Below are 26,505 nucleotides of genomic sequence, written 5' to 3'. Positions count from 1 at the left end.
ATCTACTGTTTCCCTTCGTTCTTCTCGTGAGAAATACCAATCTCGGGTGAGGTCAACGTTCAGCTACAGATGAATATTCAACTGGGCGTTGCAGGAACAAAAATATAACATACAATATCTGATTCCACCGCCGTCCGTTCCCAAAAAGGTGGTTTGCATGTTCCAGTTCTCACTTAAGGCAGACCTGTCGGTCTATGGTGAGCGATGGTTGGGAACCCTAGCTGGCGGTTCATTAGTTCCTTGAAAGTCGGATCTCTTCGCAGAGTAGCCTCTACGACTGGCCCATCGCCCTCCTGCTCCAGCTCCATCTTCCGCAGTCTCGCTTGGATTGCCACACAAGCATCAGCCCACGCGCAAACCGTACCCGATAGTCCCTCATGCAGGGAGAACGGGCGGTCAGGCATACGATAAATATTCTCAGGCGAGTTGCTGTAAGGCGGCGTCTCCCGCGCATGCAATAGCAGTGTTAGCGCTCTAGACAGGAAATAGTCGCTTGAGAGATTGTCTTCTAGAAATTTAGTCTCGATCGGCTCGGTTCGCATTGTGTAGTTGCGCTTCGCTGTCTGCATCAATTCCACATCGTACTCAAAACTGTCGTGCATCAGCAGCAGCGGCAGTGCATTTCCAGCAATGCCATGACACAAACTGCCACCCTTCGATAGCAGTCCTTCCCTCCAGATGCTTTCAGCCGCTAAATGGATGGCTTCGTCCCATTCCGGTTCCCAGTACTCAGTGACCAACGAGCTTCTTCTTGCACACGCCATGAGAACCAATAATCCAGGGCTACCATGGCATAGCTGGACAAGCGGAGATGAATGGCGGGAAGATGGAGGAATGCGTGTGGGAAGGTGCCCGTTATTAGCAATACATATTTTGCATAGACCCGTGATAGTACCCGCTATCCAAGGGAAATATTTGCGCGAAGCGTTATCATTGGCCTCCTCGCAAGCAAGGATAATCGCAAGAACACCGGCTACGAAGTATTAGCTCGGGGAAAGCCCTGCCGAAAAAACATGATTTTTTTTTCTGTGTACATACCGATACCATGAACACTTGGGCTCTCAGTTAGTATGTTGAATCTTGTAGGTTTTCTCGTGTGGTACATTGACCGGGAGTGGCACTCACGCTCCTAGATAAAATCGGCTTTCCTTCCACGACCACATCAGGGGCAGCGCATCCTTCTCTCCATGCAATTTGGTGTAATCCTTCTGTCCTTGCCTCCCGGCGTCGACTATCACATCAACAAGGTTAGGTAGAGCATCGAAAACAGGTTGCAGGCGCTTCTTTGTGTTCTCATCGAAGTGCTGAACCCGAAGATTAAAGATAGACCACAGCAATCCAGGTCGACCGTAAATAAGCTCATCACCTCCCATCATTTTATCTCCCTGAGGCACCATGGGTCCGTTTTTGATTGCCAGCTTAACCGCATCTTCGAGAGAAGTAATGTCAGCATCAGAGATGGCACTGCCATCTGTACTTGCTGCTAAGATACGCATCAAGGCCCCTGTTACTGGGGAGAATGAGCCCAAAGGCGACAGGAAGCCTGACTTTAAAGGCAAATTCGGCCCATGCGGCACTATTCGCTCCCTCGCTAGTTTACCGAAGTCGATAGGAGCCCTGCCTGGTTCTGTCAAGGATAGAGCTTGACGCTCAAGCCGCAGGAATGCGAGAGCGATCCCTGAAATGCAGTTAGTAGAACAGTAGGCAACGTTAATATTGTCAAGGCTTTAAGGTAGTCTATGTATATACGCTTGACGTCGTCGGTTCAGGAATGGGGAAGTCTACAGTACCTGCTACTCCCAAGTACAAACCGGCACTACCCCACTCCGCTGAAGGAGGGCAACCTTGTTGCACTAAATGAGTTCCATGGTCGACAGCTTCACGGAATTCATGAAGGGCCTTTTGCAGATTCTCTTTGTTTATCTGGAGTGGTTCCAGCGTGTTCGGATAATACTGAGGGGCACTCATGATGGCGGCAACTTAAGTGGTTTGTTCATACCAAAGTTGTGGAAGAAGTTTAGGGTACGAGAACACTCGCCTATGGGAGTTTGATTTGGTTTACCAATATGGGAAAGATTGTCCAGCGAGTGAAATTGGCCTCTTTTGCACAGGTAATCTTTCGGCCGTCAATGCCTAACGACTACTTGTGCGCGTTGGATGTTAAGCGACAGTGGGAGGTGAGCTGTCCGAAATATATACTGTGGAGAAGAGGAAAACTTTGTCGGTTTTTGTATTGACTATCATGTAAAACCAGATGAATTATAGTAGCGTGTCGTTACATAGACGAGACTCTGCATCGCAAGGGATACAGATCAATTGATATGTTTTTTATCGTTCGCTATACCATAAAATTGCCGGTAGTTCGTCGGTAGTTCATCAAGAGTTCGTGGATACTCTCAGGCACACTCTTCTGGCGGGGCGGGGATGATTGAACTTAGCCTCAATGGGAATGTCAACACCTGAGGCTGCAATACTATTCAAAAGGGATAGTATTACCGTCTCCGGATCAACCATAAGCCCGTCAGCGGGACGACGTTTTCTCTGCTGCGTTCACATCATTCCGGACTCCAGAATACTCGGCGGTCCTCGAAGTGCCCCTCGGGGACAAAACAAGTATTAAAGGAGAAACGTTGTTTCCGATTTCGCCCTCAGAAAGTCAGTGCTTCTAGACCCTGTTCTGGTAATGTCCCTGCCACGGTTTTTCCTATCTGGGTCCCTCATGTATCTTGCTTGACTCGTAGTCTGTGTGATGGCATTCGTGCTATGTCTGTCCCGATTGGCCTATTATCCCAGCGCTTCACACTTGTCATATACCAATTCACAACTTGCAATTCCATCGGATCAAATGGATGTTTTAATATTTGCTCAATCAACTAATAATGGTAAACAGTCCCGTGACCGGCTCTGCCGGCCCAAGGTTTCAACATGCCTGCTGTACATGGGGATTTAGCGTCCATGGTGATGCCTGCAGACCAGGAGCTGCTACCGGATATCTACCCTAGGCAGGTTACCCTTCGCGATCGCGTTACGGTCGCGACCCTGGTGCCCTTTATGTCGCCCGATGATGTGCCCCCGTCTCTGTTGAGCTACCTATCAGACCAACTAAATAGTGAGATTGAGAAGGGCGACACCTATGCCATGATTGACCCTATCCCGTACGATGAATTTAGGCACTATTGGTTCTCTCACTTCGGTGCTATCATGCTCCTCGGGGATATCAAGAATACACAGGATGTCAAACTCATGGATAGGACGGGGGGAGCGAATTGGTCCAAGCTCTGTCTAGGCAGCTTTACCGTCAGACCCAACTACCCTGGCCGTAGTAGTCATATCTGCAATAGCATGTTCCTTGTCACCGATGCTTCTCGGAATCGAGGTGTGGGCCGACTGATGGGGGAAGGATACCTAGAGTGGGCTCCAAAACTGGTCAGTACCAATTGCACTGATGAATCCTTTCGTGAACGCTCTGTTAGCCCAGTGGGTTATCGTTATGTGATTGGTTGCGGACGTATCCGGAGTCTCACATATCTGACAATCTGCAGGGGTATACATATGCCATGTTCAACATAGTCTATGAGAGTAATGTTGCTTCTTGTCGTCTCTGGGACTCTCTAGGGTTCAAACGGATCGGAAGAATACCAGGAGGTGGTAGACTCGCCTCCAATCCCGGACAATACGTTGATGCGATCATATACGGCCGGGATTTGGGACCCGAGGGTGAGGACTCTGTTACCCAGGATCGCTTTGACAAGATCCGGTATTATCTGAAGCATTCAAAATACCCTAGGGGCGCCGACAGGGCCGAGAAGAGCCGGCTCAGAAGTGCAGCAACCCACTATAAGCTGGTCGGGGGGGGAGACGGCGAAACCGAGAAGCTGATGCTGAAGGACAAAGAGGTAGTGTCGGATCCGCAACAGCAATATGATATCGCTCGGGAGATGCATGTTCAGCAGCATGCCGGCATCAATAAGACTACAGCAGCAATTGCAGTCAAGTATCATTGGGTCCGGATCAAGGAAACCGTAAGCAGGGTCATCCGAGATTGTCCCCAATGCAAGGAGACACTCAAATCACCCTTGACCAACGGGCTCTTCAGGAACGAAGATATGCCGGAAGAGGAGGATCAAACAAGCAGTCGTGAGAGCGAGCCTAGTATGCCAAGCAACGAGGACATGGGAACGAACCCGCTCATGGACCATGTATCTCTGGATGCCCATCAAAGCCAGAATCCCTTTGTCACCACCCATCCATCCGTTGTTCCAGGATCAGTAGATTCTATCAGCGATTACGTTATGCCTCTCGACCCCCAAATCATTGATATTCACCAGCAACTTCCCAGATTCCAAACTCATGATGCTATGACCGACCCTTATACGCACGGCCCTCATGGCTTGTCTAGCTCGCATTTTGATGACGATGTGCGGCATCATGCAGCTAGTGATTACCATATGATGGTTGATGACCCGTCTGATCCAGATCCTGGATCGGCACTCCATCAGGATGCACTTGGGCTAGTACATTCACAAGTAAGTGATGTGCATCACCACGAACAGATACTGGCCAAGTATCAGTATGTAGGGCAACCAGATGATGACTTGGACTTTACATGATATGCTGCGTGCTCACGTCTTTTCTCTCTGTTTCCAGCCCACTTCTATCGGGTATGATTTGATTTTCTCCATTTTTATTTTTCTTTCTGGGGCATTATCTTTCTCTACTGCATTTCTTGACGGCGTTCAATGCAAGTTGGGCTTGCATCAATCATTATGGATCATCGGATAACTACGGTTGTGGAAATCTGTATTATTAGCAGTATGATAGAAAGTGACGTGAAGACCATAATAATGATAAGTAATAGATCGATAAAGGATGCATACAAGTCCGATTAGTAGTATAAATTGTTCGAGGGGTTGTAGGGTTGCGGAGACGCGGTATGATTGGTCACCGCCTCAGTGCTTTGGCGACATCGAGAAGCTCGGGGAAATTTTGGTCAAGAGCATTATTGAACCCCCCCGAGCTGGTAACTTTCAGGGCCACTTTCCATCTCCCGTGCGTCTCTTATTCTCTACCGGTCTTTACCAGCCCTATTTGTCAGTTCTTTTCGAAATAAATTAATCAAAATGGCCTTCGCTGGCCAGGCACCCACGATCATCGTGCTTAAGGAGGGTCCGTTTCTTGCCCGCATTCTGAACCCCTCTACTGTGTGCCTGACGTTTTTTGTTCGCTGACTTTTCCACGATTCTTAATTGCTTAGGTACGGATGCCTCTCAGGGAAAGGGTCAGATCATTTCTAATATCAATGCCTGTGTTGCCGTGCAATCTACCATCAAGAGCACTCTCGGTCCGTATGGAGGGGACTTGTTGCTTGTCGACGGCAACGGCAAGCAGACCATCACGAACGATGGAGCGACAGTAATGAAAGTGTGTTCGACTTGAGTTCAACAGGTTAATTTCCGTCGACGGTGTGATACTGATACGTGACAAACCTAGCTCCTCGATATCGTGCACCCCGCTGCCCGCATTCTCACGGATATTGCCCGGTCTCAAGATGCCGAAGTAGGAGATGGAACGACATCGGTCGTTGTGCTTGCCGGTGAGATACTCAAGGAGGTTCGTGAACTGGTTGAGCAAGGCGTCAGCGCACAGACTATCATCAAGGGTCTACGGAGGGGAAGTGCTATGGCCGTCAACAAGGTGAAAGAGATCGCAGTCGACATGATTGAGGCTGCTGGAAGCGAGGAGAAGAAGGTCGAAACTCTACGACGATTGGCCGCAACCGCCATGAACAGCAAGCTTATCAAGCGCAACTCAGACTTCTTCACCAAGAGTAAGGGCTCCTGTGTGATTGGACGGCAGCGGATACTGACTGTGTGTAGTGGTGGTGGATGCTGTGCTCTCACTCGACCAGGATGATCTTAACGAAAAGTTGATTGGTGTCAAGAGAGTCACTGGTGGTGGCCTGCAAGATTCCCTCTTCGTCGACGGTGTTGCCTTCAAGAAGACATTCTCTTATGCTGGTTTTGAGCAACAGCCGAAATACTTCAAGGACCCAAAGATTGTTTGCTTGAACGTCGAGCTGGAGTTGAAGAGCGAGAAGGACAACGCCGAGGTGCGTGTCGAGCAGGTGTCTGAATACCAGGCCATCGTCGATGCGGAATGGCAGATCATCTACAACAAGCTCGAGGCTATCTACAAGACAGGGGCCAAGGTTGTTCTTAGCAAGTTGCCTATCGGTGATTTGGCTACGCAGTATGTATTTGCTGTGATGCGCCTGATATTACTAGTCTAGCTAACCGCGATCCTAGGTATTTCGCTGACCGTGACATCTTCTGCGCCGGTCGTGTTGCGTCGGACGATATGGACCGGGTGTGCCAGGCGACCGGAGCAGCCACACAGTCGACATGCAGCGACATTCAAGAGCGTCACCTGGGTACTTGCGGCATTTTTGAGGAGCGCCAGATCGGTGGCGAACGCTACAACCTGTTCTCTGAGTGCCCTGCCGCCAAGACATGTACGCTCGTGCTGCGCGGTGGTGCGGAGCAGTTCATTGCCGAAGTTGAGCGGAGTTTGCACGACGCCATCATGATCGTCAAGCGTGCTCTTCGGAACACGACCATTGTCGCAGGTGGTGGTGCTACGGAGATGGAGCTGTCGAGCTACATGCACGGTTTTGCCGACCGCAACGTGCCTCACAAGCAGCAGGCAGTTGTCAAGGCCTTCGCCAAGGCCCTGGAGGTTATTCCTCGTCAGCTGTGTGACAATGCCGGCTTTGATGCGACTGACATCCTGAACCGTTTGCGCGTGGAGCACCGCAAGGGCAACGTCTGGGCTGGTGTTGACTTCGATAACGAGGGAGTCCGTGATAACATGGTCGCATTCGTGTGGGAGCCTAGTCTGGTCAAGGTCAACGCCATCCAAGCCGCTGTGGAGGCAGCTTGCTTGATTCTGAGTGTAGATGAGACTATCAGTGAGTATCCACCGTTCCTGCCTCATCCCCTATGCCTTTTGCTTTGTTTGTTTAATCTCTATTGGCTGACATGAGCACGTTACAGAGAACGAGGAGTCTGCCCAGCCTCAGGCACCTGGCCGTGGACTACCCCCTGGTGCCGCCCAACGGGCTCTTGGTGGAGGAAGAGGACGCGGCATGCCCCGGCGGGGTCGGTAAATGTAATGCGTGAGAGGAAGGATGCGATGTGCTTTGTGATGACGTTAGAGAACAAAAGCCATGCAATAGTTAGAATCGCAGCCCGGTACTTTTATTTGCTATCAATAATGTTTTCATGTTCATAGATTGATCATGGGGAAGTGGATATCTGAATATGATTTAAAAAAAGAAACTTCCAAGTATATGGATCCTATACCCCATCTGGACCTGCAAGTCATGACTTTGAATTCTCAAGTTGACGACATTGACCCACTGTACTGTGAGGCTCAGTAAGGCTGAGCAAGGGGCAGTAACAAAGTAAAAGGGCGTGTAAAAAAGATGACGATAAGATACCGAGGAATTCCGAGAGCCGAACGCTTGGGGATAGTGGCTGAATGAGGGAATTTGATATGGAGGATGTGGTCTTGGTTGGCTGAAAGACGATGCGTGGGAGCCACTTTTCCGTACCGTACAGGTCTACATACTCATAGTACAGGGGGATCTCGGAGTGGCCGACGAGTATGCAGCACGGTCGTCGATGATCTGCGTATATATCAAATTTCACGTCTCTTATGTGCCATTTTCCTCCCTCTCTTCCTTTATTTATTTCTTCTTCTTTCTTGATCCCTATCCGGTAAATTAAGGACCTTTCCTTTTTTTTTTTAACTAATTGAACATAATTACCATAACCAAAGATATTCCCGCCGCCTTTTTGCTTGGATAATCCACAGCCGCTCCCAATCAGTGCGTGTTTCCTTCTCCACATCATCTCGGCGATTTGTAGGCTGCATCGTTCTTCGGTCGCTCTTTCGTTCATCCACCACCACAACCTCACGCCCCTCTGCTGTCTTACATCCCACCTCCGGACTCTTGTCGCCGTCTTTTATATCACAGACTTATCAAGACCCCGCCAGGAATGTCCTACTATCCCCCTTACTCGGGAGCTCCCGGCTATCCCCCGCAGCAACAATATCAACAATATCCGCCGTCCAACTACGGCGCCCCTCCTCAGTAAGGCTGTTTATTACTTTGCGTGTTTATACTTCAGTTGCTTTCAGTATCGCTTGCTTTGAGCTTGCTGGTGCTAACTCGATATAGGCCTATGCATCATCAACAGTCGTCCTACGGCGGCGGTTATCCCGGCCAGGCCTATCGTCAGCAACAACCTAACAACGCATACGGATATGGCCAACCATCTCCTCAGCCATACGGCTCGCATCACAACGGTTACAACGTATGTTAACTGCGATGGCGTGGGATTTATTTTTATTATTTTTAATATATCCTTTTATCTTGTTCGTGTGTTCTCCTTTTGCAGATTTAAATGGCTGACATGGTTTTTTTAGAGCCCGCAGCAGAATTACGGCCCTCCCAGCGGAGGCCATATGTATCAACAACAATCTGGTATGTCTACCCTTGTGTGATGCCTTTTCTCCAAGCTTGCTAGCTTAGTATTCTGACTGCGCAATAGCCTACCAGAACTCCTACAATCAAGGCGGCCATGGTATTCCGGCCCGTCCTCCCGATCAACCGGTCTCCTTCGGTCAAGGCGCTCCCCAAGAATACGCCTACCGGTACTCAGCATGCACCGGCACGAGAAAGGCTTTGCTGATTGGTATCAACTACTTCAATCAGAAGGGTCAGCTGCGCGGATGTATTAACGATGTCAAGAACATGTCGACGTACTTGCATGAGAACTTTGGCTACCCTCGTGAAAATATGGTGCTTCTGACGGACGACCAACAAAATCCAAAGAGTCAGCCGACCAAGGCCAATATTTTGCGGGCCATGCACTGGCTAGTTAAAGACGCTAAGCCCAACGATTCCCTCTTTTTCCATTACTCTGGTAAGTCTGTGATGAACCTTTTGCTTTTCAACCTCAGTCTGACCGGAACAGGCCATGGTGGTCAGACACCCGATCTGGATGGCGATGAAGACGATGGATATGACGAAGTCATTTACCCCGTCGATTTCCGGCAAGCGGGCCATATTGTCGACGATGAGATGCACCGGATAATGGTCAACCCCTTGCAGCCGGGCGTGCGATTGACAGCCATCTTTGACTCGTGCCACTCGGGCTCCGCGTTGGATTTACCGTATATCTACTCGACTCAAGGTATCCTCAAGGAGCCCAACTTGGCCAAGGAAGCAGGACAGGGTCTGCTGGGGGTGGTGTCGGCGTACGCACGGGGCGATATGGGCAGCATGGTCTCGACCGCAGTCGGTTTTTTCAAGAAGGCAACCAAGGGCGACGAGGTGTACGAGCGCAACAAGCAGACCAAGACGAGTGGGGCAGACGTTATCATGTGGTCAGGCAGCAAGGACGACCAGACCAGCCAGGATGCTCAGATTCAGGGACAAGCAACCGGTGCGATGTCATGGGCGTTTATCAGCGCCCTCCGCAAGAACCCTCAACAGAGCTATGTACAGCTGCTAAACAGCATTCGGGACGAACTGTCGACCAAGTACACGCAGAAGCCGCAGCTCAGCTGCAGTCACCCACTGGGTAAGTTGAGTAGACACGATTTAACATAATCTCCTTCTGACCGGCCATAGATGTGAACCTCCTTTATGTGATGTAAGGATTTGGGCTTATGGATGGTTCTTCAGGCACAGACTTTGCATCGGGATAGTATTGACATTTTACACGGACATGTTTTTCTTTTTCATTCTTTGTTCCTGCCCGATTTTCAAAACTTTCATTGCTTTCTGCCCGAGTGCTTTGTTTGTTTCCTATGATTTTCTTGATAACATTCATTTGCATGGAGTCGGACAGGACATGGCTTAGTTGGTCGCATATTTACATGCTTTTAATTCATCTCTACAAAACAAACCTGCAATTGAAAATCATATGCAGTGACACTCGATTAAGGTAAATCTAAACCGTGGCAGAACTTCAACAACATGAATATCATCTGGCATTCATAAGGCACATGAGATGCCATTAGCGTTGTAGGTGATCTTATTGATGTCCCAGTCCTTGGCTCCGGCTTTATCTGGTTCTGGGTACTATCGATCTTCCAATGCCAGGCTACAAAGTGAAAGCAATATCCAGAAGAGCTAATAGAGGAATTTCCCAGCTGAAACTGATTTCCTCCAGAAAGAATCCCTAGAGTCCTAGGACTGAGCATGTTATCAGTCAGTATCAATGCACAAAAACCTCAGTGTGTCCCAACCATTGGTCCTCAGACAGAGACACAATGGTATGGGACATGGAAGTCATATATTGTATAGCTATATCTGGTTGGTTGATCCATTGTTTGCCAACGACCTAGCATCACGGGCAGTGAGGGGTTCACAGGAGGGTGGACCTTACAAGAGCAACGAGCTTATCGTTCCACCGGAAGTCGTATCCTAGACACGAATTGGAGGAATCCAGGAACTAAGGAACCTGGAGCAGGCGATCTCTCGTTGTACCTGCATTTCCTCCAGCATGCTCATTGAGACGAATGACTTTGACAGAGATGTTGTCGCCCAATAAATGTCATGGGCGTCAAAGAGATGAACGTCGAGACTTGAGGGTCGTGCATACCTATATACCGGGGATATTCGGTATTAATATGTCGTTACTCTAATGAGAGGGGAAGAGGACTTTTGTCAGGCTTCAAGAGGGGAATGTGAAGATTCCCGATAGCTACAGCATGTGTGCTTGAGGTTCTGATAACTAAAGCCATGGCATCCTTCCAGTGACCTCTCTGGATGTGTTCAAGCATGTCGGGTGCTTGCCTAGCTGATCTACTGCAGGTAGCTTCTAGAGAAGCAAGACAAGACACACTTCACAAAAGAAAATTATTATTATTATGGTATATGGGCACAGCTGTTTGAACTAGAAGACTATTGTCATACGCAGTGAGAGATATATCTTCACTCGTTATAAAGTGGCGCTAACCTATTATGTATTGGTTGGAATTACATAAACAGCAGCCATCAGTAATGGCCTCAGGCACAGATTAACATCCCCTACAAACTGCAGTACACCTACTGCATTTTCGGTGAGGCATTCGAGGGACCCTTGAAACATACTAGATCTGTCCACAGAGAATCTATGCTTTGAACTTGCTACTAGGGTATCTAGCCCCGACTGTTTCTTTTGGACCCTGTGTCTGAACCTGGAGTATAGCAGCGTGAATCAACAATGAAGGGATGCATCGCTTTATCCGAAAGCAACTGTACCTAGCAACTCTAGAACCAGGCATCTCGTGCAGCTTCTATTAGCTGGTGCAATTGGCCATGTTTCCCACCCGAGTAGTAGATTGGCGGACCGGCCAGGTATACTCAGAAAGGACCTCAACGCAGGCAGGGGCTTACTCGAAAGGTCCGTCTTGGGTCCATGAGACGCCCTTTCTTCCCGCAGGCTGGGAGGAAACAAATGCAATTGGGGCACCCACATTGAAGCACTCGGCAATGAGGCAAGCTCTATCGGACCAAAGGAATTTGACCCCGCAATTGTTTGCGAATATACCGTGGCCCATTGCCAGTTATCTGTGGGACTGCCTTGAGAGAAGGTAAGCCACGGTATCGCGTCTGGAAATGGAAATTAAATCATGCTAAATCATCGGGTAAACACAGTCGCAAACGAACACTCTACATGTGGAAACTGTTCGCAACTGCGTACCCGGCAGAGTTTCGGCATATCTCCCAGTACCGATCAATGAAGATCGAAGGGCCCAGACTGGCTATGCGAGAATATTTTGAGCTGGTGAAGAGTGATTCCCTGAAATGGCAGTTGGTGCTAAATTTGGCTACTTCGTTCGCCAGAGTGCCTGACCTAGTGGGCATATCTAGCATCCGAAACCTTGCTGCATTGGAAGTTGCCACACCTCCACACATTGGAACCCCTGCAGATGATACAGAGACGCCCGTGACGGCACTAAGTGATCGTATCATCCGAAGTTGGAGCGAGCTGGCGCAGACCTCGGGCGCATTCGCACACCTTCGGGTTCTCAAATTATGTCACCAGGACTTATCGGATGTTGTATTGCGTTATCTGCACACTTTCCCATCCCTGCAAGTCATTGTTGCGTATGGCTGTCCAGGTATCCGCTCCATGTTTAGGGATGGGTTGGAGATAGATGGATGGAAGTCTCGACCGGGTCAAGATAAGCCACCGGCACTCTACGAATTATATCAAACTAGCCTTGCCAATATGGATGGAGTACCCCCTGCTTTGGACCCAGGGGGTCCAATTCTGGAGTTCCAGATCGGCCGGACTCATCAAGAATCCAAGAGAGTGCCCACAAAGGCGAAAACTCTATACTTACATCGCACGAAGGCGGGAAATCGGATACCCACCGAGAACTCGGCACTACATTTACCGATGAAAAGGCCTAGAGAAGAGGTCTCGGCCTCCGGTCAACGTCAGAGGTGGTCGGGGCCGAAAAGAGCTGTGATGAGAGAGCGCAAGACCAAGGACCTCGGAGAAGTGTTGGGGAATTTCCTCTAAGCGAGCGGCTGCAGGAGAGGGAAGCCAGAAGTGGGCTTATGTGCAGACGTCACTGCAGGAGGGACCGGCACAGGTCACAATGATTGGCCATCAACCCTTAAGGGCATGTATACGTAAAGAAAATCGAAGTACAAGGGTAACGAACCATGGGGGGTTTTAGGAGCATCAAAGTAACAGAGCCATTGTTCGTATGATTTTTATGACGCCATGGCCACCTGACGCTGATTGGCCACCGTCGCCCGCCAACCAAACATCGTCAATTCCCCGCAACCCCGTGATTGGCATCGATCATGCTCTCGCAACTGGCGATAGCTGTGCAGATAACCTGATCAGTAGCTTTGTTCTATATATGTGAATTTTATGTGAATCTACTGTATTCCACGCTAGTGAACTCACACAATACTCAACCCAAACTCTTCGTTCAACACAGTCAGCTTATCAGGGGAATTTCCCGGAACGCCATCGCCTGGTTCAACCATGACGGACCAGCAGCCAGGTGAACCAGTTGCAGACAATTCCAGTGGATCGAACGTTACATCTCCTCGATCCAGCACGGATTCTCGCTCTCCATCTACACGCAGTCAGTCGCTACGGCTGTCGCACGTCTCTCCCAACCATCAGCACCGTCACAGCCTCAGTGAAAGTCTGCGCGGGGCTCCAAATTCCCCACGTAGCCGTCGACAGCCGTCACTCACACAGGCTGCAATCCAGAGTCTGATCGACAACCCACCAGCTCCCAACCATGTAAACCCTGCCTTTGTAGGTCGCGACTGGAGGGAAATTTCAATCGGAGAGCTGGTTAGCCCGAACGATTTGAGGTTTGTGGAGATTGATACAGGCATTGAGGATGCGACTAATGTGAGTTGCGATACATGATTCGGGAGTAGAGAAGTGGGATCGAGGTTTGACAACTACTAGGTCCTGATTGATTCCGATGCTCCTGTACTTCTGATTCGCGAGACTCCTGAACACAAGACTGCTGTCGGCACTTTCGATTATTCGGATCTAAATGCGTACCTTCTCCTCGCGGCGGGTCTGACACAGCCCGACGAGAATACCCGTGCTTCTTATGACCAACTGGCCCGAAAGGCCAAGGAAGGAATCAAGATACCATTGAAAGATGTAAAGGACCTCGGCAGGAAAGAACCTTTGACGACGCTTCCGGCGTCGGCCAGCGTGATGGCAGCTGTAGAGACGTTCGGAGGAGGCGTTCATCGGGTGGTTGTGGTCGACGAGCGTAAACAAAATGAGGTAGTGGGCATCTTCAGCCAATTCCGACTGGTCAAATTTCTATGGGAAAATGGGCGCAGCTTCCCTGTGATTGATCAGCTGTATCCGCAGGCGCTGCGGGATTTGAGGATAGGATCTCGGGATGTGATCTGCATCAAGTAGGTCTACTTCTCGATGTACAGTTAGCTCGTCTAACGTGCGTATAGCGGGGACAAGCCTCTATCGGAGGCACTGCATCTCATGAACAACGAGGGCATCACGTCGGTCGCTGTGGTAGATAACCATACCAACGTGGTGGGCAATATATCCCTCACGGACGTTAAGGTATGAACCGGGCATGGCTGGCGAGGAGACAGTAGGGCTAACCGAAAGAACAGCTCCTAACGCGCTCATCCTCGCTTCCACTCCTCCACAATACATGTACTCATTTCATCTCCGTGATTCTTTCCACACGGGGTCTGGTGGATGGCAAGGATTCATTCCCAGTGTTTCATGTGAATCCCGGATCGACGTTGGCTCACACCGTTGCCAAGGTAGTAGCCACTAGATCCCATCGGTGAGTCTGCTGCCTGATCCCTACGAAGCTAGCTCTTGTTAATCGACTGAAATAGCCTATGGATCACCGATCCGTTGTCTCCTTCCTCGTCGGGACCACCGACTCCATCCCACTCGGCCGTGCATCTCCCTCTGCCCACTAACTCAGGGAACACGCATTCACCTCCTTCACCTACTCCAGGGAGCGCCAATGTACAGCCGCCGCTTACACACGCAGCGCCCGCGGGGCTGTCGCACGCCGTCGCGCCGTCCATCCCAGCTTCCGCTCTTCCGGGGGCACGGCTTTCCGGACGCTTGGTGGGGGTGGTTAGCCTCACGGATATATTGAATCTGCACGCGCGGGCCAGCGGGCTCAGCCCGGCTGACCCCGCGGAAAGCCGTAGCCGCCGGCGACGCAGCAGCAGTTCGAGCCTCAGCGTGCGACGCAGTGGGGAGATAGGGCGGGAGTTGTTCAGTCGGTAGCGCTCGGTCGGTCGATCAGGACTAGGAACAAGGCACATCCACAACCACATTCGTTCTTTCAAGACACTGACTAAATCCCTCATCAATATCCCGAAATGGTTCCAGGCGTACATACGGAGTAGGGCTAGTGCATTGAGTTAGAAGAAACTTCAAATTCAAAAGAGTTCCATACCTACAAACACACATGCAGCGATCCACCATGCATTCCACAATATGAACCCTAACGACTCAATGGCCGACTCTACCCATCCCAACCTGACTCGACCATGAACAGAATGATCGGCAAGACTCGGCCAGCCCGACAGGTTCCCAAACGTTCAAGCATGTCCCCTCCACCCCAATCAGATCTCACAACCCATCTGATACCATGGATCCAAGATCTGAAAAACCCCACTCACGGATCCTCAAACAGCCAGTCCAGTCTCCATTAGCACTCTGGTCGCCAGTATATCACAGCACGACCTAAGCAACTCAATTCCCAAAACCCCAGTCTAGCCTCAACCAATCCAGCAGCCAAAGATGAAAACCGAGATAACTCCACCCTGAAACCTAATCTCACCTGGCGACCGTGCGGCGTAAATACCCTTCCCCCACCCAACCCGGGGAATTGAACTTGAGAAAAGAGAGATATGAGTGGTCTGGGGAAAGTGGCAAAGTGTGCTCGAGCCATGGGCAGGCGATTCGCAATGTGTTTCTGTTTCTGGCTAATGTTACTGTGGGGGGTAGGAGGGGCGTGTGTACCGGAGTTATAGGTAGCTAGCTCTATTTTGAAGACTTTTTTTTTTTTACCCTTCTCCTCTTAGGACTTCTCCCCCTATCATGCTCGTGTTGTGTTTTGATTTGGGGAGACGGCATGCTGCTCGTGTTGGTCTGCGGGGTTATCTCTCGGGAATTGGGGGTAACAGACGATGGTCCTGTATAGTTATATCCAATTGGGGATTGACATTCTTCCATTTAGTCTTGCCTCTCGCATAGCCTTTACCAATAGTTATGAGTACTACCCTGTAGACAGCAAAGATCGACATCCCAACTCGAAACAACATACTTCGTCCATTACGGAAATTATATCCCAAACAGCCAACAGAGAAGAAACCCACAACCTCACCCTGACACATAGTACACAGTAGTACATACACAGTAGTACATAAGTAACAATACCAAGAACCAAAAGTACCTAACAATCCTACCAAACTCCAATACACAAACACAACCCAACCTCCAACCCCGCAAAAAGCAACATCCAACTCCCACCACGGAGAATAAATCCTCAAGCACTCCGTCCCCCCCCTCCCCTAGGGACGATCCCGGCCCGGATCGTAATGTCTAGATTGGGGTCTTTCTCGGGCGAGAGTTTAGATTATGGGAAGTTTTATTATGGGTGGGATCCTTGGATGGGGTGGTTGGATTGGGATAGAATGGTTTTTGGGTGTGTGGGATGGAGTTGTAGCTTAGCTTAGCTACTGCTACTGGTAAGAGCTTGTGGGTGCTTGGTTTGGATTACAGGGTTTGCTGGTGGGTAGGGAGAGAGATTGATTTGGAATTGAGAGACAGGGATCGGATACTACCTACCGTCTCTATCTAGGTAGGTAAGTGGGCACGCGAACTTATGGGACTTTGTTGGTAGTAGTAAAACATACATACATAGTGGGTGTACTAGCAGGGAATACAGCACAACGTTACTATGGGATACTTCCCTCCTACCTACCTACCTACCTACCTACCTACCTACCTACCTACCTACCTATCAGTGGGGTTGATAAATGGGCAAGGAAAGGTATACGGTTAACCTTCCCCTTACCCTTTCAGGAGATTACAGTGGAGATTAGGATCCAAAAGTAAATACACAGTAAAGTCCGAGTGTCGATCCCAACCATATACATAACCGTGGATAAGAGCTCTCTTGAGTTTTCTGAGTATAATTAGTAAAGTAGAATCCAGAGTCCAGAGTAGATCCACCGTTGTACTTTGTAGCGAGGTAGCGAATCAGCGTAAAGCACAGCTATCTAGGTAGATAGATAGTCAAGTAAGTAAAAGTACCGTGGATAGGAAGGGACATGTATGGAGGTAGAATCCCATCCAATCCTAGGATGAGATCCTAATCTTTTTATTATCCAATGTTATGCATTGCAATTGTAATCCAATGCATCGGCGGAGAATACTGCAGCTCGTACTCCGTTTACCCCGTTTACTACTACTAATATGGCAATACTAGTATGGCACTACTACATAACGGAGTACGGAATACATAGATAGAATCCTGCACCCTCACCACAACCTATCACCAACGCCCATCAAGCAGCACGGAGTCCAAACTATACAACCAGCCAGCCACACCATAACCCTAAACCCAAAAAAGAAAAGAAAGCAAAGTGAAAAAAAGGAAATCCAGCCCAATTACCAACCCCTTACACATTCCCCCCAAACAACCGGAACCCAATGACAACCGTCGTACGAACAAACTTTCGCGACTCACCCAGTGGATCCCAGGCCACTAACCCCGAAGCAGGAATTCCCTCCCCCCGTCCAACCTGGGAAGTGGAGATGAAGTGGAAAAGTGGACGAAGGGTCCAAGCAGGCTAAACTTATTCCGGGGGAGAAACGAGAGAGAGGGACCCACAGGAGCTTTCTTTTCTTTTTTTTATTTTTTATTCATGGTGGTCTGTGCGGTGGTGAGAGTTCCGATCGGTTGGGATTTTGAATCTGTTCTTATTGTTTTTTCCTTTGATTAAGAGACTAGTGGTGATTAGTTGCGTTTCATGTGTTATAGTTTGGGTTTATTTGAGGGGGAAGGTGGTTAGTGTGTGCGGGGGAGTTATAGTTGATTTTCTGAATCAGACCTGACTCGCGCTTGCATATTACTATTTACTTAGTCTTCTACTAGTTAGTAAGAGATAGTAAGATATGGTAAAACTATCGATGGAACTACGATAGTTCATGAATATCAATAGACATAAACCCAAGTTACTCAAGGATGGCTTTCCACCCTTTCTTTGTCATAGAAACCAAAATCCTAAACCTGCAAAATCTGGCTGTTTTCGGTATGGACCTCGATCTAGGTTTGGATTGGAATGTCACTACATGTGCACAGAAATTCTAGTACAAAGTTTTATTTTTTTCTTTTCTTTCTAGGTTAAAGTTGCTGTTGTGACAGTGTTGAAGTGACATTCTTACTGTTTGCGGCGTTTCTTGGCGGGTGGAGCTGCTGTAACCTTGTTGTTCCTGTTTGTGTTTCTGTGTCTTAGCTAGGGATTTTGATTTGTGATTCTAGAATTGGAGGGGGAGTTTCTTTTTTTTTTTTTTCAACGGTGGAGATGTTTCAAAAGTATACTCGGTAGGGAAAAGCTAAGTTTAGGAAAAAAAATGTTGGATGAGTTTTTCATTTCTCATTATTGTACAAGCCCATTGGAACGCCATTCATCCCGGGGTATTGCCCTGACTAGTCCAGCGCAACTTCAACTATTAAGACACAAGAAAAGCAAAAGCTATAGATGAGTAAAGATAAGTGAAAGCAAGAAAGGAAAGGATGAAAGGCGCCCAAGCTACCGATGTAGTAATGCAAGGATCATCATCGAAGCAAAGACAGAACATAAAAATGTAGAAGCAAGGCTAGCTATAAACATGCCAAGATCATGCACCGACGAGCCAGTCATCCATTTGGACCACCTCGTCCGGCTTCCATTCGGTTTCCGGATGGTGCAGGGTGTTGTCGAACGAGGGGATGGTCGGGTGACTACCCAAGGAGAAAGAAAGACCCTGAAAATCGACAAAGTCCTGGTCCAGGAACGGCTGGGAGAAGGAGACACAGTCGGATTCCTTGGGATCTAGGGTGTCAAAGGCAACGTCACTGTGTTTCGCGGTGGAGGTGGGCGAGTGAGGTGTGCTGGGGGTAGGGCAGAGATCGGGAGTCGGGAAGGTAGTTGGTAAGGTTTCATTGGGAAGGCCATCGATGCGAGTCTCCACCCTCGGAGTGTTCTCGCTGGAGGGAGTGTGGGACGGCATCCGTTGGGCAGGCGTTTGACCTGGCTCAGAGCGGTTGCGACTATGTTGAGGCGTGGGCGTCGGTCGGTATGCGGCACTGGAGGGGATCGCGTGCACGGGAATAACCGGTGCAGAACCCAGACGGTCTCGGAAGTGGCGCACAGGCATGTTCATGTCAGGGTTAAACCCAGCCCAAGGCGATCGAACGTGCTGCGGGCCGATGTGTGCGGGCCATGTGGGGGTCGACTGATGGCCAACGTAGGATGGCATGGGTCCCGACGAGGCGGGCATCATGTTGGGGTGGAATGAGGACGGGGAATGTGAGTTCCCGTCGTACGAGGGCGACATCACATAACTTTGGTTGCCGGTCATGGCCATGGGGCTAGTGATCGGGCTCCCACGCATGCCCTCGGAGAAGGAGCTGCGAATGCTAGACAGGTCCAAGCTCATTTTGCGGACCCCGTCAATGGGGCCGCGCTGTGCCATCATGGAGGCACGGCGATGCTGCAGACCGGGTCGCATGGCCAAGGTGGCGAGGAGGTTCTGTTGGAATTGGGTGTTGATTTGCAAGTTCTGCGCTTCCAGCATGCGTTGTAGTTTCTCCTTGTAGCGGTCATCTACTTCTTCGTACATGGCCTCTTTTTCGACAATCTCCCGGGTGATCAGGAGAGCTTTGCCGGTGCGCTGCTTGTGCAGCTGAGAGGCACGATTGGCCGATTCTAGACGGGCATCGAGGCTCCGATCTTTCCGCCGAGAGGCAGCAATGAACGCTCTGGTCTCATTAGCCGAATCCCTCTGGAGGAGGGAAAGAGACTCTACCGTTCTTGATTTTCCTCACGAGTACGAGGGTTTGGTGAGATCTCAAACTCAACGGGGGAAGCCATTGCGGCGATGATATTGGAATGGCCGGGCTATTGAAGGTGGATCAAGAGGGGAGTCATATACATATATAGGTATGGGGATACAGCAGAAAAGTGGCAGGTACGATGGATAATAGAGGTATAGGTATCAGTAGAAGTATAATCAGGGACTATCGCATCTTGCAATGAGGCGGGGGGCAACGAGGGAGGAAAGTACACGAGGAAGTAGTATTTAAATATGTAGTAGTGGATTGAGGGGGCTTTTGGTCGTCCAGAAAAACCACTTCCCCCTATTAACTTTGCAGCGCAGCTGTCAAGTATCCATTGGCACCAGAGGGGGCCTAGGCGAGCCACTCGCTTGGAGCAAGTTCAACTTCGGATCCTCGACCAAAGGGCCGGTCAAAGTCTGGCTGCCGGCCGTTCCGTGGATCCCAATCCGTCCAAAGTTCTCGCACTGCTGGTGCTGCAAAGGAGAAAGGATTAACCTTGGGTCGGTTCCGCTCGAGAGGAGTACTCTTGGGAATTCCTGTAAGTTGAAGAAAAAAGTACAAAACCGAGTCGCAGCGAAGCGGGCATTTGCGCGCTGTAACCGGAACCATTTTCCAGCATAGGAGGCAAATCACACTAGCAATTAATTTTACTTCCCTACGATAAGGGAAGGACGCTAAAGAAGCACTACAGTAGAAGTTCGAAACAGGTCCAAAGTCTAGACCAATGGGGAGGTTGCGCTTCAAGACAGTCTGCCCAGTTGATCTTCTACCAGGTTTATAGAGAGAGAGAGAGATCTCCAGTCTGAATCCCACCCTGATTCGGCAGTTAACCCCTGCAGTAGTAGGCTCTTTTTGTCCGACATCAGGTTCACCCTGTGCAAAAAGAGTATCCCAGTAACTGGGGACAAGCAAAGTCTCCCCCAGATTGACTTTGATTTCCACCACAGCCTGTTGGTCAAACGGCTGTGAAAAGATGCCACCAGGGTAGACCTGCCCTAAGACTGGGGATGGGACGTTCATTGGTAGCGCGTAACCAAAGACCGAGTTTATCAGTAAACTCTGTGAGTTGGACGGGCAAGAAGGCGCTGTGATTGATCGCACGGACCATCTGTCCCAGAGCCAGACACCGAAGCGTCCTGAGTTACTTAGCCTAACGATTTTACTTCGGGGCCTCTCGGTGATCTCCCTTTCTCCACTCTTCACGATGGGGAAAGGGCCAAGGATCCCCATGTGACTGGGTCCGGGCCTCTCAGAGGCCAGAATGGGCAATTTCATGTCGAAGCCCATCTCCATCGTCGTGGGGGGCCCTTTACGGGGCATGACAAATTAGAGATTGCCGACGAGATGCCGCTAAGATACTGCTAATCGGTCAGGGATCCGATTCAATCAAAGAACGAGGGGATGACGAATCCCTTACAGCATTGCACTAACCGTTTCATAACCTCACTATTGCTCACCGGAGAATTTTGCAAGTCACACTATGAGTCTAGCCTTGACTTTTGAGGTGGGAAGGGAGTCACGTTGGTCTCGTCGATTAGGGCTAGCCTTCTGCATGAAAGCCGCACCTGCAGGAACCCTAACAAACAGTCATTCCAGTTTCAGTACCGTAGGACTGAATTGGGAATGCAAGAATTGTTCACCCTTCTTCCGTTGGTCCTCGGTAATTGAACCTGCTGCTGGTCAAGGTACGAGATGCACAACCACAGGTACCCCCTCAACACATTCCACTACCATGGCTGTGCGACCGGATGATCTTCCATATTATTCTCTTGGCTTGTCCAGAGGAGAAAAAAAAAGGAAAACCTTGAGTCATTTGGACTATGGCTCGCTATGACCGCGCATCAGACCCTAAAGAGGAAATTCCTGGTCGAACTCCCAGTGTCGGGGAGAGTCCCGACTCCCGGCAGATGGGTCGAGCCCACGTTTGCCATCGTCCAGGTCAATCCCGGGATTCATGAATAGGCAGAGAATCATATCATATTATGTTCACATCAGAGTCAGGGGATTATCGTTACTTAACTCGGTTAGTTCTTCGGCCGGACGCCACACGGATGACGCCACTCCGTCGATTGGTATGGTACGACTGTGTTACTGTATACAGCACTTACTGTACCCAGTACAAGCAAGACGGTAACGAACACTGCTTAAAAAGGTACCCCAACTATGGTGAGGGGCTTTGGATCCAATAACCCTAACAAGCCCCCTTCCCTCCTTATCTGAGCTCTTCATCCACAGGCACACACGGCGTCGCGTGCCTTGAACTGCCTACATTCTCCTTCCTCCACGTTGAACTATGGATGGAGGGGAAACCAAGGGTGAAAATGTATGTACCTTACTAGATCAAATGAAATAAAGTAAAATCCATCATAATACTGTAGAGAGTATGAGTCCATCTCCCCTGACCGAAGGCGACTTTTTCCCAAACAGGCATCAGATATCACTCACGCATCAGTAGCTTTTCCTACTCGAAATCACGCTGCAAGACCCAATCATCTCACAAACTTAATTCACCAAATATCGCTCATCAAATGGCATCAGAAAGTTGGTCAGGTATAGACAAGAATGCAGGCTGGAGAACTGAACAACACAACCAAGTAGAAACAACCTCTGACTACTACTACTCTCTCTCTCTCTCTCCCTCTCCCTCTAAGCAATTCCCAACGACGGTACCATTCCCTGTTCCTCCTTTTGCTCGTTGCCCACCCGGTAAGAAACCTTGAACCGCATCTTAATCGAATTGCCTTTGCCCGCTTCCACGCCACTCACCAACATTTCCTGCTGGACTCCGTTCGCCTGCAAAGGTGCAATATCTCGCCCTGATTGGGGCCGAAGCTGCAAAGTATATGCCTGTTCTTGCATTAGCCCCTGAACCTTACTCTATACATTCTCCACTATAACTAACCTTCTCCACGGCGACTTGGAAATGCAACTCGCTTAGTGGCTGATTGGTGCCATTGGAAAACAAGGCCACCATGTGAATCTGCCGGGCCTGCTGGGGGTGCCGCCGCGCCACGAATTCCACTCGCAACGACGAGTTCAACACCTGCACACGATTCGTGGTCGGGAGAGCGTTACTTTCTGGGAGCGAGGACGTGAAATCCCACTCATCCTCATCCGCCGCTTTCGTGTTACCAGCTGCGGGCTGCGGCGAGCTGGCTCCTGCCAGATCGAGGAGGGAAGACCCGGCCGATGCGGGCTGTTGACTGGCAACTCCTGAGGGGAACGGACTGGGATGTCGGGGGCTGGCAGACACCAGCGAGGCGAAAGGGTCGGATGGAGGTGGGGTAGCTGTGGTGCTCTGTGGCCGCATCGCTGCGGGTGCAGGCATGGATGATTGAGACGCAGGGCGGGATGAATTCAACGAAGACAGGATATCATAGTTGGGCTTAAATGCCGAAGGGGCCTGCTGTATCGGCGGTGTAGAAGAAGGCATTGGTGTCACTAAACCCAGTTAGCAACAGGTCTGGGCTCCCTTAGAAAACAATACTCACCAGGTCCAGGTCCTAGGGAGATGCCTCCAGCAGGGGCTGGCTCGTCTATAGAGAGGCCAAGCAGATCATTCTCGAGAGAACTGCCGCCCGCCGGTTGCGAGGTATTGCCGTTTGAGCTGGGTTCTGGATCGAAATCGATGAGAGACAATTCATTGTTCGCGTTCTTCGAAACACCGGTCGTTGTTCCTAAAGTGCCCTTGGGAATCCTCGATGCAGCCTCCACATCACCCTTCTTGACAAGTTTGTACCGTTCGATGGTGCGGTGTATGCTGTCGTTGATTTCTAACAATTTGTGAACAGCCTCTGGATCGTCGGACTCCTCCTCGCACATTTTCTGTATCTTAGGGTGGGCACTTTGTAAAGCATTCGCAAGTTCCTAAGCGATTGACGGTTAGCGGCACCCCTTACACAGCCAGTGATGAACCTACCTCGAACACATCTCCTTCTGCGATTCGCTCTCCCGGCTGCTGGCTTTGTAACATCTCCTCCAGGATCTTGGCCTTCTGCTGCACCTTAGCGACTTCCTCTGCCGCCTTAGCCCTGTAGTCGGTTTTGTGTCGATTGTCATAGCCGGCCATCACCTTCATCAATCGGTTCGCTTCTTGTAGATCTGCCGGTGTGCCTCGACGGATTAACTCCTGAAGTTTCGCTGACTGAGCCTCTCTCTCTTCTTCCTCCATCTCCTCAGCGGAGCGAAGATTCTGGGAATGTCAGCTAGCTATCCTCAAACTAGCCCCGATAGAAGAACATACGTCACTGGGGTTCAAAACTGCAGCATCCTCGTTTCGAATTTCAGGGAAGACGTAGCCCTTGTAGAGCAGGAGACGGTGCATATCCCGAATATGTCCCAAATCCTCCTTGTACCTCGACGTCTGACAAATCGTTTGCCTCCATTCCTCGATCGACTCTAAAATGCGATGTTGAACTCTCGAGGGGCGCAACGCGGGCCTCTCGGGAAACCGTCGGACCAGTTCATTCAGAAACTCCTTGGTACTGATTTGAAGGTGGAAAGGGTATCCACAATTCTTGACACAGATGTCGAGGAGCTATACTAGGTCAGCCCCGCACTAGCTTCTCCGAAGATCGGTAAACCTACAGCCAACGCCAGTAAGGAGACATTTTGGTTCCGGGAGTTGATCAGACGGACAATCTCGAGTGCTGCTTCACGGGGACTGTAGACCGTAAGAATGCGCCATCCTACTGGGTTGTCTGCGACTCACGCATTGCCTTTCTTGGAATTAATCAGGTCCGCGACTTCGAGGTTCAGGGCAAGGTTGGGTTCGTAGTGGGAGATATCGCAGGCATGTCCTAGTGAATACGCACAAGATGAATTAGAACATATTCTTGCTACTAAAGTAGCGGGGGTGGATTGGTAACATACGAATCGCTCGTTGCAGCGGAGTTAGGCCTAGGTCAGCGTAGGCACCAAAGCGGTCCCTAGCTGCCATTCGTGCTGATGCGGCCTCCAGGGTGGTGACGGAAAAGGTAACGGATGACAATTAGAGCCCCTATGGACAATGTCCGAACGGGGCGCAGGAACAGTAACAAAGGAAAGAAGGCGAAGTGATAGGGAAAGAAAGATAGATGCTGGCCTAAGCAAGCAAGTTGCGGGCGCGGCGTCACTTAAACTCTAGTTGGGTTGAGCTCCACGTGTTGGCGCTTCCGTCGCCGTAGTTGCCCCGTTCTTTTCTATGAACATGAACTACTCATACTAGTCCTCAAAAACCATTCTACTACTTCTTCACCTTCCACAGAACAACTCTTCTTTTGGAGTACCAGGGCTTAGGGAAGTAGCGAAGTCATTGTTATTCCAACCTTTATTGCGATATGGTCCGACATAAGAAAGACAATTACTCCCGCGGAGGCAAGAAATTTTCCTCGACACCCCGCCCACGCCCAGTGCCCCGCGGCGACGGCGAGTCCTCCGACAGACTTCCTTTTAAAGCAGCCTGTTGGGATCTGGGGCACTGCGACCCGAAGCGATGCTCGGGCAAGAGATTAATGCATCTGGGATTGATGCGGGAGCTAGGTATTGGACAAAAGTATCCAGGTGTCGTTGTTTCGTACGTAAACCTTTCTTTTTTCCTTATACCCTTTGTAACCTCTTACTGTCTTCCATATATCACATCACTTTTCTCTCTACTACAAGTAAACTCACAAGATGACTGCAGTCCGAATGCGAAGAAAATCATCTCCCCCGCGGACCGAGACATACTAGAACAATATGGCGCCGCAGTAGTGGAATGCTCGTGGGTAAGACTGAAAGAAGTGCCTTTCTCGCGCATAGGAGGAAAGTGTGAAAGACTTCGTATGTTGCCCTTCAAAGCTGCTCTGATAGGCGGCATTGACATACATACTAACAAACCCAGTACCCTATCTCGTTGCAGCCAACACAGTCAACTACGGACGGCCATGGCGGTTGAACTGTGTCGAAGCCCTGGCGGCCTGTTTCTGTATTTGCGGACACGAAGATTGGGCTAGAGAGGTTCTTAAGCATTTCAGTTACGGCGAGGCTTTCCTCGATATCAACTCGCAACTCCTTAAGCGATATGCCGCATGCGCCACAGAAGAAGACGTCAAACGGACCGAGGAAGAATGGCTGGCTAAGATTGAGAAAGAATACGAAGACAGTCGTGTCGAAGGTGCCGATGATATGTGGACAGTGGGAAATACGAACCGGAGGGCAGACGATTCTGATTCCGAGGATGATAAGGACAGCGAAGAGGGTGAAGAGGGTGACCAAGACAAGGAGAAAAAAGATGAAGAGGAAGAACCGGAAGAAGAAAAAGACCCCTTCGCCATCTCAGACGACTCCGAAGAAGAAGAACAGATGGCCGAAATCCGCCGCAAAATCCTCAACTCCAAGTCTTTCCAGAATCCTACTGTTCCCGACAAGCCACAACCTGAGAAGATCACACGTCCAGATGTGGGACCCGTTGAAGACTCAGACGCCGAGTCCGGGTCTGCGGATGGGAGTGACGACGAAGCGTTTGACAATATCATTGACGCGACACCGGTGACGGATCGGACAGGTATTATTGCTGCGACCCGGAAAAAGGGGAACGACTCCCTCAGTGCGTCGTTTTCTCGAACGGTGATCAGTGCTCCTAAGAGGTGGTAGTTCTCTGTCCGATTTTAATTTGTGTCTTGGTTGTTTTTCTTCGAACACTCTTCGGGATTCCGGGGGGAGCAGGAAACAGCTGCATATTGGTAAAGGGAGAATCCATTTAATGTACAGATTTATGACATATGAGGTTGATGAAATAAAAGTTACATATAGATATTTATTTTTTCTCTCTCTTTTCTCTTCAATGTCGTCCATCAGCCTTACTAGGGCAAAGGATTAGCAAGC

The 26,505-nt window shown here is 49.8% G+C and overlaps 10 protein-coding genes across 10 annotated transcripts; 6 read left to right on the top strand and 4 right to left on the bottom strand.

The window, feature by feature from the left end:
- Positions 1 to 47: 47 nt before the first annotated feature.
- Positions 48 to 2,415, bottom strand: F9C07_1189371 (lanthionine synthetase C family protein). The gene is made up of 4 exons (XM_041289299.2): positions 1,791 to 2,415; positions 1,126 to 1,678; positions 1,039 to 1,052; positions 48 to 973 (listed from the first exon to the last, which is right to left on the bottom strand). Exons 1-4 carry the CDS (start codon positions 1,966 to 1,968, stop codon positions 174 to 176), a joined length of 1,545 nt encoding a protein of 514 aa, XP_041142271.1. The 5' UTR covers positions 1,969 to 2,415; the 3' UTR covers positions 48 to 173.
- A 510-nt stretch (positions 2,416 to 2,925) lies between these two features.
- On the top strand, positions 2,926 to 4,610 carry F9C07_9834 (putative histone acetyltransferase Spt10; the record flags this gene model as incomplete). The annotated part of the gene is made up of 2 exons (XM_071511950.1): positions 2,926 to 3,426; positions 3,543 to 4,610. 2 exons carry the CDS (start codon positions 2,926 to 2,928, stop codon positions 4,608 to 4,610), a joined length of 1,569 nt encoding a protein of 522 aa, XP_071363600.1.
- Positions 4,611 to 4,980: 370 nt separating this feature from the next.
- Positions 4,981 to 7,693, top strand: F9C07_2277016 (T-complex protein 1 subunit eta). The gene is made up of 6 exons (XM_041289316.2): positions 4,981 to 5,166; positions 5,255 to 5,421; positions 5,491 to 5,827; positions 5,877 to 6,249; positions 6,306 to 6,967; positions 7,053 to 7,693. The coding sequence occupies exons 1-6, from the start codon at positions 5,121 to 5,123 to the stop codon at positions 7,163 to 7,165; spliced, it is 1,698 nt and encodes a 565-aa protein (XP_041142269.1). The 5' UTR covers positions 4,981 to 5,120; the 3' UTR covers positions 7,166 to 7,693.
- Positions 7,694 to 10,031, top strand: F9C07_2277015 (metacaspase). Its single transcript, XM_041289315.2, has 7 exons — positions 7,694 to 7,888; positions 8,059 to 8,155; positions 8,243 to 8,378; positions 8,491 to 8,548; positions 8,616 to 8,990; positions 9,042 to 9,650; positions 9,701 to 10,031. The coding sequence occupies exons 2-7, from the start codon at positions 8,061 to 8,063 to the stop codon at positions 9,724 to 9,726; spliced, it is 1,299 nt and encodes a 432-aa protein (XP_041142268.1). The 5' UTR covers positions 7,694 to 7,888; positions 8,059 to 8,060; the 3' UTR covers positions 9,727 to 10,031.
- Positions 10,032 to 11,369: 1,338 nt separating this feature from the next.
- F9C07_2277014 (uncharacterized protein) lies at positions 11,370 to 12,871 on the top strand. The gene is made up of 2 exons (XM_041289314.2): positions 11,370 to 11,649; positions 11,714 to 12,871. Exons 1-2 carry the CDS (start codon positions 11,375 to 11,377, stop codon positions 12,585 to 12,587), a joined length of 1,149 nt encoding a protein of 382 aa, XP_041142267.1. The 5' UTR covers positions 11,370 to 11,374; the 3' UTR covers positions 12,588 to 12,871.
- A 193-nt stretch (positions 12,872 to 13,064) lies between these two features.
- Positions 13,065 to 14,834, top strand: F9C07_9830 (gamma subunit of 5'-AMP-activated protein kinase; the record flags this gene model as incomplete). Its single annotated transcript, XM_041289313.1, has 5 exons — positions 13,065 to 13,445; positions 13,506 to 13,975; positions 14,024 to 14,141; positions 14,195 to 14,373; positions 14,429 to 14,834. 5 exons carry the CDS (start codon positions 13,065 to 13,067, stop codon positions 14,832 to 14,834), a joined length of 1,554 nt encoding a protein of 517 aa, XP_041142266.1.
- Positions 14,835 to 17,745: 2,911 nt separating this feature from the next.
- On the bottom strand, positions 17,746 to 19,854 carry F9C07_1186392 (uncharacterized protein). The gene is made up of 2 exons (XM_041289298.2): positions 19,632 to 19,854; positions 17,746 to 19,584 (listed from the first exon to the last, which is right to left on the bottom strand). Exons 1-2 carry the CDS (start codon positions 19,694 to 19,696, stop codon positions 18,462 to 18,464), a joined length of 1,188 nt encoding a protein of 395 aa, XP_041142265.1. The 5' UTR covers positions 19,697 to 19,854; the 3' UTR covers positions 17,746 to 18,461.
- On the bottom strand, positions 19,730 to 21,758 carry F9C07_1186661 (uncharacterized protein). Its single transcript, XM_041284549.2, has one exon. The coding sequence runs from the start codon at positions 20,980 to 20,982 to the stop codon at positions 20,014 to 20,016; it is 969 nt and encodes a 322-aa protein (XP_041142264.1). The 5' UTR covers positions 20,983 to 21,758; the 3' UTR covers positions 19,730 to 20,013.
- A 550-nt stretch (positions 21,759 to 22,308) lies between these two features.
- Positions 22,309 to 24,601, bottom strand: F9C07_9828 (VHS domain protein; the record flags this gene model as incomplete). The annotated part of the gene is made up of 8 exons (XM_041289297.1): positions 22,309 to 22,509; positions 22,565 to 23,103; positions 23,154 to 23,529; positions 23,582 to 23,854; positions 23,906 to 24,199; positions 24,250 to 24,325; positions 24,374 to 24,461; positions 24,535 to 24,601. The coding sequence occupies 8 exons, from the start codon at positions 24,599 to 24,601 to the stop codon at positions 22,309 to 22,311; spliced, it is 1,914 nt and encodes a 637-aa protein (XP_041142263.1).
- A 379-nt stretch (positions 24,602 to 24,980) lies between these two features.
- On the top strand, positions 24,981 to 26,274 carry F9C07_9827 (uncharacterized protein; the record flags this gene model as incomplete). The annotated part of the gene is made up of 3 exons (XM_041289312.1): positions 24,981 to 25,216; positions 25,325 to 25,461; positions 25,523 to 26,274. The coding sequence occupies 3 exons, from the start codon at positions 24,981 to 24,983 to the stop codon at positions 26,272 to 26,274; spliced, it is 1,125 nt and encodes a 374-aa protein (XP_041142262.1).
- Positions 26,275 to 26,505: the final 231 nt, after the last annotated feature.

The sequence above is a fragment of the Aspergillus flavus genome, chromosome 2 (assembly GCF_009017415.1).
Source record: "Aspergillus flavus chromosome 2, complete sequence".
In the NCBI taxonomy this organism is placed as follows: domain Eukaryota; kingdom Fungi; phylum Ascomycota; class Eurotiomycetes; order Eurotiales; family Aspergillaceae; genus Aspergillus; species Aspergillus flavus.
This window is presented reverse-complemented; position numbering and strand designations above follow the sequence as displayed.